We start from the raw sequence: 17,179 nt of genomic DNA, 5'->3' as shown, positions 1-17,179 counted from the left end.
CAGCATTTCCATCAGTTCCGATCGAATCTAACAGGTTCAAAATGATAGACCCAATTCAGACCGTTCCTACCGTTCCGATCGCGCCTAATAAGTTGTAATTGTTGAACCTTCCTCCGATCGCTCCGACCGGGTCTGTCTAACAGGTTCACTACTTCGAACCTGCTAAGTGCACATCACTACCTCGAACTCCTTCACTCTGCAGCTTGCCTATCATTATCGGCAGATTAGGCAGCAGCCCCATTCAATCGTTCCTGTCCAAAGGGAGCAATCTCCTCTTGACAATCAGATCCCCCTCCCTTGCCGCCATCCCGCTGGCATTCCCTCGGCGTCCCTTGATTGGTATTGTTTTCCAGTCGTACTTATCTGCTTAAATTGCTGTCATTTTATTGGCCTCGCTTGCGGCCCCGTCCGCCTTCCGAGATGCATCACGATAAGATGACAAGTGGCGGTAGTGGTAGGGGCCGCTTCGTTTGCCCTTGGAATCCCTTTGCAAGTCACAAACACGCCCCAGCAGTCGACTGGGCGGAATTGTTGCTCATTGATGCTAATGTGAGGTTCGCCGCCAACCGCAGGGCACTGAACAAAGATGACGAGCTGGCGGAGGACAGGACGCCCAAGTCGATGGACGTGATACTGGCGGAGATACGCAGCCTGATGCAGGACTACTCGATCGAGGCGTACATCGTACCGTCGGTCGATGCGCACAATGTAACGTAAAACGCAACCCTTCGCCCCCCCTGCAAGCCAATCATCCGTCTCTTTCCGCCCCGTTTCCCAGAGCGAGTACATCTCGCAGCACGACCGCCGGCTGCAGTACGTGACCAACTTCACCGGGTCGGCCGGCACCGCCATCATCACGCTGGGCAAGGCCGCCCTCTGGACGGACTCGCGCTACCATCTGCAGGCGGACGGCGAGCTGGACGCCGCCCACTGGACGCTGATGCGCGAGGGCCTGCCCGGGGTGCCGACGCGCGACGAGTGGCTGCTGGCGCACCTGTCGCCGGGCGCGCTGGTCGGCACCGACCCGTTCCTGATCGCCTCGACCGAGTACGGCCGGCTCGGGGCGGTGCTGGCCCAGCGCGGCTACCGGCTGATCGCGCTCGAGCGCAACCTGTCGACATCGTGTGGAACAACCGGCCGCCGCAGACGGCCGACGCGCTGCTCCCGCTCCCGCTGGCGTACAGTGGGCGGCGCGCCGCCGACAAGGTGCAGGCGGTGCGCGCGACGCTGCAGGAGCACGGAGCGAACGCGATCATCGTCAGCGCGCTGGATGAGATTGCCTGTGAGTGGAAAGGGCAAGTCGTAGACCGGCTTCCTCAAAACTAACTGCATGGTTTTCTCCCCCGCCCGTTCTTTGCAGGGTTGCTGAACCTGCGCGGCTCGGACATACTGTACAATCCGGTGTTCTTCGCCTACCTGATCGTGTCGCACACGCACCTGCACCTGTACACCAACGCGGACCGGATCAACGCGACCGTCCGGGCGCACCTCGCGTCGGAGGGCGTCGGCGGGCTGGAGGTGCGCGACTACCGCGACATCCTGCCCGGCATCGACGAGTACGTGCGGGGCGGCAACCGGCTGATCGTGTCCACCGCCTGCAGCCAGGCCCTGTACGCCGCCATCCCGGCCGACCAGCGGCTGCAGCAGTACAGCCCGGTGGCGAAGCTGAAGGCGGTGAAGAACGCGGTCGAGGCGGCCGGCATGCGCCGGGCGCACGTGCGCGACGGTGCCGCGGTCGTGCGCTACCTGCACTGGCTCGAGCAGTCCGTCGACGGGGGCAACGTGACCGAGCTGTCCGGGGCGGCCCAGCTGCACGACTTCCGCCGCCAGCAGGACCTGTTCGTCGATCTGAGCTTCGCCGCGATCAGCGCGTTCGGGCCGAACGGCGCGATCGTGCACTACAGCCCGTCGGAGGACACGGACCGGCCGATCACGCGCGACGGCATCTACCTGATCGACTCGGGCGGCCAGTACCTGGACGGCACGACGGACGTGACGCGCTCGGTGCACCTCGGCGAACCGACCGCCTTCCAGCGGGAGTGCTTCACGCGCGTGCTCAAGGGCTTCCTCAGCGTCGCCGCCGCCGTCTTTCCCGTGCGCGCCTCCGGCACCACGTTCGACGTGCTCGCGCGCAAGGCGCTGTGGGACGTCGGGCTGGACTATGGGCACGGGACCGGGCACGGCATCGGTGCGTTTCTGGGCGTGCACGAGTACCCGCCGTCGTTCGTGTCGAACAGCGCGTCGCCGAGCAACCAGGGCCTGGTGGAGAACATGTTCTCGTCGAACGAGCCGGGCTACTACGAGCCGGGCCAGTTCGGCGTGCGCATCGAGGACATCGTGCAGGTGGTGAACGCGACGGCCGCGACCGTGCCGTACGACTTTAACGGGCGCGGCGCGCTCTCCTTCCACACCAACACGCTCGTGCCGATCCAGCAGCGGCTGATCGAGCGGGCCCTGCTGTCGCCGGCCGAGCTCGCCCAGCTGAACGCGTACCATCGCCGGGTGCTGGAGGAGGTCGGGCCGCTGCTGCTGCAGCAGAACGACCCGGGCGCCCACCAGTGGCTGACCGAGGCGACCAAAGAGATGGTCGCCGCGAGCTAAGGCGGTGGAAACGGGGGGAATGGAGAGCTGTTCGGGGTGTGTGTGTGTGTTCCTATGTACAGTAAGCGTCAATAAAAGGCGAAGACCAATTATAAATAACACCAATGCGACTACTTGTACGACAAAAAACAGGAAAAAAACAGGCTCCAGCGGGAAGGGGATCATCCACAAGTTACGTACCGCTCTAAGGTAGGCTTACACTTTGGTTTGTCTTTGTGGCAACATGCTACAACGATTCCTCGAGGGTCCCAAACTGTCTACACAGACCCCGCCAATCGAACTGGCGAGGACAAGTCCTCAGATGTCCATCTGGAGTGGTGTGAGCATTAGTGACTTCAAAAGGTAGGTCCGAACACCATTGTTCGGAGTCGTCCGGAGTAGTGATGTGCTCTCTAGAGCGCACCCACGACTCCGATCCGACTCCGGTTATTGTTAGTTTGATTTCGACCTTGGCGAAACCGGTACCAATAATTCTACCCTAAGTCGTCCAGATTCGTAGTTGAAGTCAGCCGGAGTTTTCCGGAGTCTGAGTCATCCAGAGTCGGTGTCATTCGGAATCACGCGTAGTCCTAGATGGAGTCATCCGGAGTCGTAGTCATCCGTAGTAGCAGTCGTCCGCAGTCAGAATCCGCTGGTGTCAGCCAGATTCATAATCAAATTGGAGTCGAAGTCACCCGGAGTTGTCCGGAGGCGGTCAGTGTAAGCCCGTTATTAATTTCTCCCTAGTCCCGAGACGGTCGGAGTCGGCCAGTGCATGGATGCTGTCGCAAAGTACTGCTGTCATCACTAAGTGCTATTCTTAGAAGCAAAAGCAACTGCAGGCGCAAAGCAAAACATGAAACAAAAATTATTTGAAATTAAATGCAGACTCCGACACTGACCAACTCCGGACGACTCCGACACCAGTTCGATTCCGATTTTGGTGGACTCCGGACGACTCCAGACGACTTCAACTCTGGACCACTCTGACTCCAGACTACTCCGGCTCAGGGCGACTCCGATTCCAAGCAGAACTATTGGTTCCGATTTAGACGGAGATGGAATCTGACTAATAGTAACCGAAGTCGGAACCGGCCGCAGTTGAAGTCAACCGGGGTTAAAGTTGGTGTCATCCAGAGTCGTAGTCGTCTGAAGTAGGAATCGTGTGAAGACTCTGGACTCTAAATTAAAGTACAAGAATGGGAGTTCTTGGGAGTTACTCCCTCTCTCTCTCTCTCTCTCTCTCTCTTTTAATTCAGGAGGAACGCTCCAAAAAAGAATAGAGTACAACATTATAATTCATGGCGCTAGAATCCATATTGGTTGGGAGACCTATAGTCCTATAAACGTGGCAAAGGTCTACATCAGGAGTCGGCATACTTTCGAGGCAAAGTGCCAAATTAAGTAAATGATCAAGTGCCGCGGGCCAGGAGAATGCGGTATTTTATCATTGAGCTTAAATTATTACAATTTAAACTTTTAGAAACTTCTTAGGTATTATTGTTGTTTTTCTGTAATTATATCATCTAAGCATGGTTCAAAATTGATGATACCTGGTTTAAAAACTAATTGTAATCTTTAATCATTTGAGAATCGGCAATAGATGGCCAAAAATGTGATTAGTCAAAAAATAACAAAAAAAGGATCAATATCGCTTCTTGAAGACCCCATCCTTCCACGCCGCAAAACATATTGCGGATATTCCGGGGATGATACAAAAGTCGCAACGGCTAAAAAAATATCGAAGCAAACGTGGAGTCAGTTATTATTAAAATGCTTTATGGACAAGTCATGCCATGTAAGATAGATTGATAACTGATTCCTTATGATAAAGCACTTTGACAATCGTTGAATTCGTAAATAGCAACAGGGATATTAAATGTTCGCTTTTGCTTTCAAATACGATCGAAAATATCGCTCGAATAGTTTGAAGAGAAATCATCCGATTTGTGTGTAATTAAGAAGAACGAATAAAACAACTTAAAAAAAATATCGGGTGCAAATGTATGGAGCTATTTTACTATATTTAAAACATTGTATTGCATGTATTGCGTTGGCGAAAGTCAAATGCTCTCCCCATCGCAAAGTCGTTTGAATTCCTAAGCATTACGTTGGATATAGGCCTTTCGATCAGAAATAACAATTCCTTTTATGAGACGCTTACCAAAAGAGTGTCACGTCAATATCTGCTGGACGTCTTAACGGTTCAATATTTTGTTTCTAGGCACGCTCGCGGAATGAGTTGGGTTGCAAATGAGTCTCCAGCTGCCCTCAACATGCCGATCCATCAATCCGTTGCGTAATTCATTGAGGAAGGTTTAAAAAATCGTATACAGCAAGGATTGAGACCTACTAATAATGTCTCCTTCTTCTTTTTCTTTGCCACAACAACTATTGTCGGACGAGGCCTAGGCAGGCTGTGCAAATGTACCACTAATCGGGCATAGCTATGAGTGTCTTATTCACACTGTCCGTCCGGCTCAAAAACCTGGTAGTAGCGGAACTTGGGGCAAGTGTGCCACCTTAAGCATTTCAAGTTATAACTCACTAAAACGTGTTTTTCAAAAGCAGATTTAAATCTCATAACCATTTTACATCTATCTCCTCATATATAATGAGTTTCGCTTGAAAAAAGTGCAAACAAAACAGTTTTTGAAGCGTTTTAAAAAGGGTCCAAAAAGACGTTGTTTTTTGGGCAATGGGGCAAGAGTGCCACTCGTATGGGGCAAGACGGCCACCTGGTTAAAATAACCGTGCTTCTTAGATAATTGGAAATTATTACGTTTGTACCACTAGTGTATGTATTCCTACATGTCTTGAGTCACCAATGAACCCCTTTTCATTACAAACAGTATCGCAATATGGGTTGTTGCTGGTCTGTTTTTCCGGAGTAGAATCCGCTCGTAAAAGCGCATCGCTAAACGCTACAACAATGTTTACATTGTTGACAGCTCGCGCCTATGAAAGATGGTGGCACACTTGCCCCAAATAGAGATGGCTCTTTTGCCCCAAAAGTTGTAACTTTTTTGAAATTGAATTTTTCAGTGACAAAAAGAAAGTTTTTTTCAACTAACCACACAAAAGCTATACGGTGGTGTAAATATTTTCTCGGTTGATTGTTCGCATGATTTTTGAGAGCTTATTTGGTTGGATTAAAAATTATAATATTCTGCTCAATTTTAAAACTCAATATAAATCAGTTCGAAACAATGGGAAATATCAATGGTCTATATGAAATTAGGCTCAGAATACCTAGTCATTGGAAAGCATCCAACTGTATACACAATGATCATTAAACTAAAGTTTTTTAAGGAAAAATGCTTGGTGGCACTCTTGCCCCGTATGGCACACTTGCCCCAAATTCCGCTACGTGTTAGGCGATCTAGAGTGAGTTTTGAATGTTTTATGAGTGATTAAACAAGGTCGGTTTCAGATGGCAAAAAATAGGAGCATTTACATTATCATGCACAGTTACGTTGATTCAATCGAGGGACTCGAGAGACTACTGTGCTCCAGCAAAAAAATCAATCTTTTCCAAAAGCTCCTGAGGTTTTCCATAAAAAAAACATGGAACTAGCACAACCAGCAAGAGGTTTTACAGGTGCAATTTAGATCTATTATCAGTAGAGCTGCTTCATTTGATGGTTTCCCAACAGGATTTACCACCAGAGGCAATATAATTCGTTTTAAAAGCCCAATTCATTACCCTAAAACGTGCCCCAGCTGAGTTCCCATTTAATAAACAATAAAGACTCATCGCTCATGGGTAATAAAGACTCGTTCAAGCATCGCTTCATAATTGATCGCAAAAAATAACATCATTTTTTTATTATAAGATACAATTTCGTTCCCACGTTGCAAACACAATTCGCTCTCGTAAGGGGAGGAGGGGGCATTTGTTTTTCGTTTTTAAGACTGTTGCCGGTGGCGTCCTGTACGTCCTGTAGGAAGTTACTCGCCAGGAATGGGGAGAGCCAACACGATACGGCAAAAAGAAAGAAAGATCATTTAGCAAATAACACAAAAACAGACACACACGGCCCAACGGTCAGCCGCATGCGGTTCAGTCCTTCTTCCCGTCGTCGGTACACTCCTTGCAGTAGAGGTGCGCCACGCCGATCGGTTTGCGGTCGTTCGGATGGTACGGGATGCCGAACTTGATCGTCTCGTGGTAGATGCGGGGATCGCGCATCAGCAGCTGCTTGCACTGGGGCGAGGTGTTGATCGCGATGCGGTAGTTCATGCGCGGCGTCATGATCACCTCCTCGAAGAACAGGTCCGCCACGTGCACGGTGCTGACCGAGCTGTTCGGGAACTCGAACACGTCCGAGCTGATCTCGATGTCCTCCTCGTAGATCTTCAGCTCGACCGACACGACGTTCGCCTTGGACAGGATGTAGACGCCGAACCCGTACAGCGACAGCGGGTTGTCCGACATCACGGTCAGCTTCAGGTCGTCCGCCGTGCCGACGAACCCCTCGCTCATGTTCTGCCCGAACACGAGCAGCTTCAGGCAGCTGTACGACCGCTTGGTCTGGTTGACCAGCTCGCGCAGGTCGTCCGTGTTGTTGAACGGGTTCGCCTCCTCCCAGATCTCGAGCGCGCTGCCGAGCTGATCGTCCGTACAGTTGATCGAGGGCGAGGCGAAGATCTTGTGCAGCGACTCCCGGTCGATGCTGACAAAGTCGACGTGATTGAAGTAGTAGAGTGGATTGTTCCGGATCAGCCGCAGGCAGGCGTCGTCCACCTCCGCGTAGCCGTAGTACCGGTTGCTGCTGAAGATCGACAGCGCGCTCGTCGGCTTCACCTGCTGCTGCAGAAACATACCGATCTGGTGGTGCAGCTCCCGCAGCATGTACCTCTGCGCGCAGTCGAAGATGTCGCGCAGGTTGTCGAAGGTGAGCTCCACCTGCTGGCAGTACATGTAGCGCAGGATCACCAGAAACACGTCCGGCTCGACGTCCTCGAGCGTCACCTCGTGCTGCTCCGCCTCGACGAAGCTGCCGAAAAACATCACGTAAAAGTACTCGGACGCCATCACGAGCAGCAGCTTGTGGGCGTGGATGCGCTGCTTGCTCGCACCGACGATGAACGTCACGTCCGAGCAGAACTCGTTGTTGACCATGCCCTCCAGCCGGGAGCTGATTGTGTCGCTCGAGCCGTAGCTGAGCGCGCGGTTCAGGATGGCCCCGATCATGGCCCCGCCGTCCGGTCTCGCGGTTGCCATCTTCTCGATGTGTGTGTGTGTTTGTTTATTCTGAGGAGAGAACGATAAAAATCCGAGAGTCAGCATTGGAAGGTTGAGGCATTAAGCAGCTGAAAGATGCATTTATTCAGAAAAGGCAACAAAAGTTTAAAAAAAAAGTTTCTAAAACTACCACAATAAGGTACCGTCCTAAATGGTTGAATCAATTCTCCTTTTTTCTTCCTTTTTTCAAGACTTCTTTAGTACCACACAGCCGGGTAAGTTCAGCCCTGTTCTGTGAGGAAAGATCTATAGGGGGCCTGAACCCTCCACGGACATGTTGTTAAGTCGAAGCGAATTGACGATTGTACCACGGGATTCGCTGGAGCACTTTTCTTCCTTCCTTTTTTTACATCAAATTGCTTTGCTCTGTCGCCTTTCCTGTTGACTGTGCCATCTTACAATATATTCTAGTCCCTTTCGGTACCTGGTATAATGCCAACGCTCTCACCCCTGATTAATGTAGCACTATTTCGTTTAAACCCTCCGGTCCGGTCTGGTGGTACAGTCGTAAACTGGTACGACTTATAACAACATGCCCTTCATGGGTTCAAGCCTCGAATAGACTGTGCCCACCATTCGTAAGACTGACTATCCTGCTATGGTAACAATAAGTCACTGAAAGCCAAGCTCACTCATTAGTGGGGGTGTACTGGCAGTCCTTGACCGACAGCGGTTGTTGTTGGACCACATTAATCAACAAAAATAAGAGACATTGATATAACTTCATGCAGGAATAGATGAGAGATTGCATGGAATTAAAAAGATCACTATTTAATTGAATATTTTTTTAAATAAAAATGTGCTGATATGTGCAATACGCCCTATTGAACAAGTCCACCAAATTTTCTGTGATTGCGAACTTGAATAATTTGCTAAAGGCAAGTTTGTTCTTGGTAATGTTCTTCTAAACTGTTCTTCTGCAATCAGGAGCACCGCCAGCCCCAGCGAGTGTCCTATATTTCAATAATGTCATAGATTCTGCGTTCTACGATGTGTCTGAAGCGGCACTTACAATTCCTAACACCAAGACGGAACAAACCGTCGTTTGAAATGGCCTTGGCCTTGTGTTTTTGCACAAACCAGGATGGTGGTTTTTTTATATTATAAGCAATGGGTTACGTTCAAATATAGAGCTGTTAGAGAACTCCATTTCGATTTCAAAACCGCGAAATCCGTGTCCAGCCATTTAGGATCCATGCAAGATTTACAAATCCGCGACAATACGAAAGCAACTTATAGATTTATTGAATATTAATAGTATTGTTAACATACTCAGTTTTATGTAAAAATGAAAGCAGAGATAGAATGAAACCGTATGACAATCAGGAATCGACTGAGGGGCATATGAGGCCGAATCGAATGAGGAAGAATGCTTATACCAGATTTTTTTCCTATCAGTTCAACGTGGTGCTTCTTTATCACGATCAGATCAACGACTGTCTTCCGCAGTTCAAGTTACCCCCTTTATATTCGTTCACTTCTTCTTAGGGCATTAACGTTAAGTCCCAATTCTTACAGATATAGAAAAACTATGGTTTTAATTTTATGCACGGCTAGAATACTCGAAACAATGTAAAAACTTGAGGAGAAAAACACACCATGATATTTGATATTTGAATTACTGGTTTACCTTTAGTGCAATAAATTGTGTTTTAATTTGGAATTCCTAAAGAGATATATACTGCTATATTCCTCGATTCCATTTTTTTTTCCTCACAACTGTTTTGAAATTATTTCTACCTGTGCCTTCCACATCAAAATACAGTGGAACCCTTCATAACGAGCTCAATCCGTTCCAGTAATTCACTCGTTACTCCAAAAATACGTTATGCGGGAGGCTCTTTTCTATACATTTGTATGAAAAATGAAATACTTGATTCCAGGACCGCAAACATGCTGCTAAAAACCGCATATACCAACAATCTTGTATCTATTAGCATCGAGACAATATTTGTAGTTATTGCAAAATTACAATAAATATAATTTCTTGCCATCCATTCATTGCCATTAAATCTACAACCCACTTGTAGATCTGTATCTACAAGTTGGAATCCTCTTTCGCGAATCAGCTTACTGCTTTTTTTGCGCTTAAGGTTTTGGTTGTTTTTTGTGGCCATCCTTGCCTACCATGACAAGGCAAATCTAAAGGAAGATAAGCAGCATCAAACCCTTCATGCCAAAAGGACAATCAGCTGTTGCTGTGTCAAGTATTTTATCATTTTTTGGATTCAAATTGTATGTAATCATCGTATTACATTCAAGAAACAAAACCAGCTTGCTTATTTCGCTCATTAATACTTTGACTGCCACCCTGTAGCACTTTGAGTATCAGCAAACAAAGCTGGAGATGAATTAAACACCCATCGTCCAGGTTGTGATTATGTTTCGTCCAACGTGTTAATTTAACAATTATTAGAACGAGAAGTTTATCGATTTCGATTCTGGGGTGTAGTGACACGGAAGTCAAAATAATGACAATTTTGTAGACTATTTTTTCATTTCCGCAAAATCCGCGCTAGCTGTTACAATTCTGCCACTGGCATTTTTAAACGTAGCCAGTAACATGCCTAAAGACCTACACTGGACCTAAAGACCAGTAACATGCCTAGTCAGCAGTAGCCGACGAAGCGCACAAAGCGTCTTCATAGCTCTCGCCGATCCCTCTCTACGTTCCTACGTTCGAATCCTCTACGGATTTGCTCATTAGATTAGGCATTAGCAGTTAAGTTATTACTTGGAATAGCTTCGTGTGCGAACAAATAAGTAGGAACATTCACATTGATTATGTGAATTCCGCTTCCAAGGGTCGTCTGTGCGACCGCTCCTCATCTCTATCCGCCGTTTGTGAATCTTGCAATCGTGTCCTAACAGCCCTAGGATTCTGCATTTTGCGCTCGTTCTCACGCCCTACTGCCCGCGAACTTACCTATTTGTGCCTAGATGCTTCACTGTCTTCAGCGACACTCTGCTCCACACCGAATTGCACAGCAGTGCCCGGCACTCCCGGCAACTAAAAACGAAGAGGCAGAATGTGAAAATGTGTTATGTTATGGGGGGGAGGGGCACTCCTCGGTTGTAGTGGGAGAGCGGTGCAATAATGCAAAAACCTCCGGCAAGCCCCGTACCTTCACCGCTCGTTTCTGCCCGTTTGACGCCGTCCCCAGGTTTGCAGGCTTTACATTGGGGCAGCTTTGTGAGGGTTGCTAAAACAAAAGTAAAAACAAAAATGTATTTGTTAGTTTGTGACTCTTTTCGCCTCGCTCCAGGCGTAGCTTACCCGTCGTCTGGTCGGAAAACTTCCCGCTACCTCCGGCGATACTTCCGCCGTTCGGTTGCAGTGGCCCTTTTGCCGCTTGGCTGTTGGTCAGCCCGAGCTGGTGGTGGTGTTGTGTGTCGACTTTTGCTTTGTCTCCCGAGCGGGCCACAATCGTCCGGAACGTCGCGGATTGTCAATCGAAAGCGCAGAGCGATTTGACGTACGGTCGAGATGTTTTGTTTACGTTTTCGGTGATGCAGTCGACAAGCGCATCGCCGTGCACCGATAGTACGGGAGGAAATTTCAGTTTCGGAAAACAAGATGCAGTGACAAGATTCTTCCACCTCAAGCCAACGATTGCAGTACGCTCGGGAAGGTAAAACTGTTCCAAATTTACCTATTTTACCTACTATTTGTTTTCACTGTTTGGGGCTCTCTCTTGCTCGCTCGCTCTGTTTTGAACCGTTTCCTACCACCTTGACAGTGTACAACAAGAACGAGACTGCACGCAACGCAACGGAACGGGACGGCACGCATTGTGTACATTGCTTTCTCGCTCTTTCGCACGCACGCTGCCCGTTTTGTTTTTCTCGCGAAATTTACCCCGGCTGCGAAGGGTGAAGGCTCGTTCAGCGGAACTGCGCGTTTACAGCACCGAGTTCACTTGCGCGCTCTGACAGGCGCACTGTCAGAATTTCGGCGAAAGGGGTTATTTTGAATGCACATTTGTTGTACGCGCGCTATACACGACGAAGGGTGCGTGCACACGTGTTTGAATTTTGAAAAAAAAAACCGTTAACTGTCAATGATTATTCTACAAAATCTTTCTTACCTTTTTCTTACCTTTCGTGTGACCTTCAAACATCTTTATAAATAAACAACCAAAAATAAAGTAAAACGCGCTACAACGAGGTTGTTGTTATTTTTTTCACGAGCTTTTGTTGCGAATCGTAATGTAAATATTTGAATAATTTATTTAGTTTTTCACTCGACCCTCGCACAATCCCTTTCAGGCGCAAATGCGTTTTTTTGTTGTTGTTGTTTTGTTTCTACAATCCCACCCACCCTTTCTACGCGCTACCTCTTTCCCTTTCTGCAACTGGCTGCATAGTAAATATTATCGTGACAGTTTAGCTTTATTTAAATTCACTGTGCCTTAAGGTGTGAGCGTGTTTGGGTTTAGATTGTTTTTTTTATTATTATTCATTTTTATTCCATGTTGTTTAGCTTTAATTGATCGTCGTATGTTGATGCAAATGGGAGTGACTGCGGGAGTTAGTAGACTGCACAAAAGTGCGCCCCTCAAACAGGCGCGGCAGGAATAAAAGCGGCCGCCAGCAAGTAAATTGGCTGTTCTGTTGTGTGCTACATCGTGCAGGGATGCCACCCTCGGTGACGGTTTGCTTCGTTCCCCCAAAAAAAAATGTAGTGTTGTTTTAAAGTGTAGCTGTTGTGACGTCATAATGGCGAAAAACACGAGCAATTGAAACAAACACGTGTTTGCAAGCGTTTGGTGTTTGTTGCTACTATTTTCAGCAATTTTGAGGGAGAGAGAGAGACAGATACTAATGCGTCGGTGTGAGAGAAGGATAGAAGGCGCGAAAGTGATAACGAAGGACAGAGAGATACGTGGCTAGAAAGATAAGAGTCCGAACCTGTTAGCGCAAGCCTGCTAGCTGAACCAATTGGTGGTGAAAGTTAATTTCTAAAACAGGCTTTTAAACAGCGATTACAAAGGAGAGAGAAAGAAACTTTCACTATTGAGCTACTAGCAATAAGAAAAAAGCTAAAAACAATTTTTAAAAATGAAGCTGAACCCTCAAATAACTTCTCCGTACATATTTCTGTTGAATAATGATGACCAGTGTGAAAGGTGAGAATAAGACTGGATAATATCTTCTTTTTTTGGTGCACTTTTCCCCTTTCTAATTTGTTCCCGCTCGGCGAAGGATATGATATTGACCGTTGGTGATGCTGACATTTTTTTTTTGTTGCAACACCCCTCTCTGTCACACATGCACCCTTGGACCCATTTTGTATCCACCAACGTGTGTTTGTAAAAGTTTGCAGTAACCTGTCACCACTAGTGGCTGACACGTTTACTCCAGTGGCTGTCATGTTTGTGTTTGTTTTTGTTTCACTCTTCCATTTCATCTCGCCTGCATTGGCGTGGCCATCTTGAGATCGAGGATTACCAGTTCCACCGTTGATGGTTTCGTTTTTTTTTCATTGTTTTAGCAGAGTGCCTTATTATTATTTTTTTTGCGAAGAAGAGAAGACTGCGAGACCGCTCACTGGAGCATTTCTAGCGCTGTTTATTAGAACTATGAATATTAATTAGATGTATAAGTAAAGCTTTCGAGATCGGTATGCCCGATTTAGAATAAGATCAATTAGGTGAATTGTAGTGGAAGTTGAAATTGTGAGCTTACCATACCTTTTGGTTCCGTTTTTTTTTACGTGAACGCACTACCAAATATGTGTACGAGATGGTTTGCGAGTGTATATATATATAATTTTATGTATAAGTACTCGATCGATCGAAAGCTGTGTGGTTTGTAAAATTGGCGCAAAGGCGAAAATGTGTCTGTGTCGAATAGGAGTGGTGAGGCCACAATCGAGGCTTTTACCAATTGCCATTTTCTTTTTGCTTTCTCTCGCTCTCTCACTCTCCCTCTCTCTCTCTCTCTCTCTCTTTTGATCCCCCAGACCCCAACCCCAATTCGGGCCGAGGGGCAGTAGCCGGGGTCCGCCGACAAACATTCGGATGACGTTCGCGTTCCGGTGGCCCTACGTTTAGCTAACGGCAAGACAAAACGTGGTCTAGAAATAGTCGCTTGTCTCTGACAAACCTGTGCAGATGGAGGAAGGTGGGGGGGGGGGGGGAATGGAAGAAGAACACACATTCACACACACACACGCACACAGGTGTGGTTATGGGGTACGGGAAAGGTGGTCGAGCGAAAAGAGAGAAGATACAGTTAGTGGAAGAATTTTTGGCTGGGGATTTTTCAAAATTGCTTTTTCATGTTATGGCATTATTGGAGCATAAAAGAGAGAGAGAGAGAAAGAGAGAGAGAGAGAGAAGAAGAAAAAAACAACTAAGAAAAAAAACAGAGAGTTTTTGCAGCATTATTTAGCTAGGAGAGCTCAAATTTGCAAACAGGAGAAAGAGATCCAAAAAAAGGTGAAGTGGTAAAACACGTGACAACATTGCGCTTCTTGACAAAGTACAGGACAAGAGTATGAAGATAAGTAAACATGGTGCCACAACGCAACAAAAAAACGGAGCAGTATTAGAAGTAGAAGAAGAAAAAACACAGTTTTTAGCGAATTAATTGTGGGAGCCAATAAAATGGAGCAAAAGAGAGAAATGCACTTAAAGAAAATAGATAAACATAGAGCGAGAGAGTGAGTGAGAGGAAGAGAGAAAGAAATGCCGTAAATTCGATTAAAGGCAAATGAAATAGAGCTATTCAAGAAACATTACCGATGTAAGTAAAATGGGGTGAGAGTGTGTACAGTGTCAAAATACAAAACACGAAAACAAAACAAAGAAAGAGAGAGTGAGAGAGATAAATAGAACGGACCCATGAGGAGAGTAGTTGATGGAGCAAGAGAGCAGAATAAGCAGGAACAGTCCCAACTGTCACACAGACGAAAAGAAAAAAATGGATAAATGTGTGAGTGTGATTAAGTAGCGCAAGCCACGAGCAACTGAACAAGCGAAAAGAGAAAGAGTCACACGAAACAAAAAAAAACGTTCGGTTGTTTTTCATGTGTTTTTTGTTTGCTTGTTTTTTGTTTTTAAATATGCATTCTCCCTCGATTTGTACACTGGCAAGGATATGTTGTGTTGGGGAGTGCGCTTGTTTGAGATTAGTGGACGGCGCTCCATGCTGTAACGGTGCCGAGCAGGCAGGCACTGCAGAGAACGGGGACAGAAAACCCGAAGCCGATTTGTTCCCTTTAGAGCTGCGAGCGTGCGAGCCGTCCTGAACGCAGCTCCATCTGGCGAGAAATTTTCACAATGAGCCTTGCAGCTTAGTAGACTGCACTGCTAGTGGTGCAGCAGACGACGAACGGCACGAAGCGAACGGGAAGATGTTGAGCTAAAGTGAACGTGTGTATGTGTGTATGTTAGTGGGTGAATGGTTTTTTTCCAAAATGGTTCCAAAACAAAAAACAAAATGATGATGGCGAGAGATAAGGCGGTACAGTAAGGCTACAGCTTAGTTTTGCGATGCATATTTGTATATGTATATATATTTTTTTAGTTTTGCGCTTCTAGATTCTATCAGTAGTTATGCAGTTTACTTTCTCTCAGTCTCGTCCCTTTGCTGTGTGTGTATGTGTATTTGCCCTCCGAAATATTTTTGTTTTTTTTTATCTTTCTCTCTCTCTCTCTCTCTCTCTCTCTCTCTTTCTCTTTATCTATCTCTCTCTCTCACACACACACATACATAACCCACTGGTTTTTTTAATCTTTATCAAACACACGCTTTATTTTGTTCCTCCTTTTGACAATCTACTTATCGTCCTCCCTTTCTCTCTCTCTCTCTCTCTCTCTCTCTCTCTCTTTCTCTGTCACGTGCGCGCTTCTTCTATCACTTCTCTCTTACGCCCCAACGAGCCGAGCTAGCAGTAGTAAGCAGTCTCTCTGTAGTCGCACAGACAGGCAGGTCGTGTCGTGTGTACAAAAAAACGCGTTTACAAAAAGCAATTATTAGTAATAGTAATAGTATTAGTATCAGTATCAGTATCAGTAGTAGTAGTAATAGCCGTAGTTAGTAGAAGTAGTCTGCTGGCGTTTAAGGAACGAAGCCGGAAATTACCACAACCGCTCAGGAGGCGGCTGGGCTGATAATGTTCTTACATCAAACACGATAATGGTTGCAGCGTGTAGTGTGCATTTGTCTGAAGTGTGTGGATGTGCGTGTGTGTGTGTGTTGTATTGGTTGTCTCTTACGTACAAAATCCTAACCGAAGGGAGTGTTTCACTATGGTAGTGCGCATGGGGCCTGCAAGTAGAGAAGGACTTGTTGGGTCGTCCACAGTTCGCGGGTTCGAATTCACACCCGAAGCCCCGGGGAGCAGTGGGGCTAGCTGTGATCGTTCCTTGATATGGCTGTTGTATACTGGGTGCTAGGGGGTTGTGATAGTATATCTTTGGTTCCTATTTTGGTGTACCTCCAAGTAGAGCGCGTGGGCCGCCGCCGCTGTAGCACAGTAAGCTGCACCGCCAAACAGTTACTAAGTACGGTAATAGCGCGAGCGGCATCGGCCTCGCCAAACATGGCTCCATTGATAGGATTAAGTAACTGGTTAGCTGGTAGTAGTAGTAGTAGTAGTAGTAGTGATGGTAGTAGGCAGGGTTTTATAGCGAGACAAGCTCGCGTTAGCGCTGCAGCATAGCTAAAGAGCGACTCGCACAGCGCAAAGTGCAATGAAACACCGCACAAACATGTACCTCTACAGTGGATGGCTGCGGTTTGGATCCAGTTGGAACACATTTGACAGCCGACCCAAAGTCATATCTATACGCGTGTGATTGTGCCGAGTAATTCTTTCCCTAGGAAGCGTTCTAGGAAGTTTAGTTTTTTTTTCTAGTGCATGATTTACTGTTCCCCTCTCTTCTTTTTACACAAATAATTCATTTGTCCCTCTCTCTCTCACTTTCTCTCTTTCTCTCTCTTTTACTCGAACTACTCGACTGACCTATGCTGTCTAAATTACGCTTGATATCAACATTAACAACAACCATTCACTGCCCGGGTTGCGCAGCACCACCGGGCAGGGCTACAGGGTTCGCAAACGCTTTTTAATATAAAAAGCCCGCGACACTACAAAGTGTACAAACGGCGTTGTTTATGTGTGGCTTTAGTGTTTAATGTATGTATGTGAGTTTGTGTGTGAGTGTGTGTGTGTGTGATTCTCTGTTCGCATATTTTTACAAACGTAATTGCCAGTTTCGCTCTCACATCTACTCGGCCCTCTTCCTCGTGTTGTTCCTGTTTTCGCCTTAACCGCACTTTGATATTTTTCAGCTTTGTGAACATTTTTCTTCTCTTCTTTTTCTTATTTTTCTAGGCTCG

General features: G+C 46.9%; 1 protein-coding gene and 1 pseudogene across 1 annotated transcript; one reads left to right on the top strand and one right to left on the bottom strand.

The window, feature by feature from the left end:
- The first annotated feature begins 25 nt into the window (after positions 1-25).
- On the top strand, positions 26-2,700 carry LOC121597022 (annotated as a pseudogene).
- A 3,672-nt stretch (positions 2,701-6,372) lies between these two features.
- Positions 6,373-11,719, bottom strand: LOC121596422 (BTB/POZ domain-containing protein 3-like). The gene is made up of 4 exons (XM_041921354.1): positions 11,106-11,719; positions 10,954-11,031; positions 10,755-10,838; positions 6,373-7,837 (listed from the first exon to the last, which is right to left on the bottom strand). The coding sequence occupies exon 4, from the start codon at positions 7,805-7,807 to the stop codon at positions 6,644-6,646; it is 1,164 nt and encodes a 387-aa protein (XP_041777288.1). The 5' UTR covers positions 7,808-7,837; positions 10,755-10,838; positions 10,954-11,031; positions 11,106-11,719; the 3' UTR covers positions 6,373-6,643.
- Between the last annotated feature and the right edge of the window lie 5,460 nt (positions 11,720-17,179).

This window comes from Anopheles merus, chromosome X, assembly GCF_017562075.2.
Source record: "Anopheles merus strain MAF chromosome X, AmerM5.1, whole genome shotgun sequence".
NCBI classification, from domain to species: domain Eukaryota; kingdom Metazoa; phylum Arthropoda; class Insecta; order Diptera; family Culicidae; genus Anopheles; species Anopheles merus.
The sequence above is the reverse complement of the archived record's forward strand: the minus strand, read 5'-3'. Positions and strand labels throughout refer to the sequence as shown.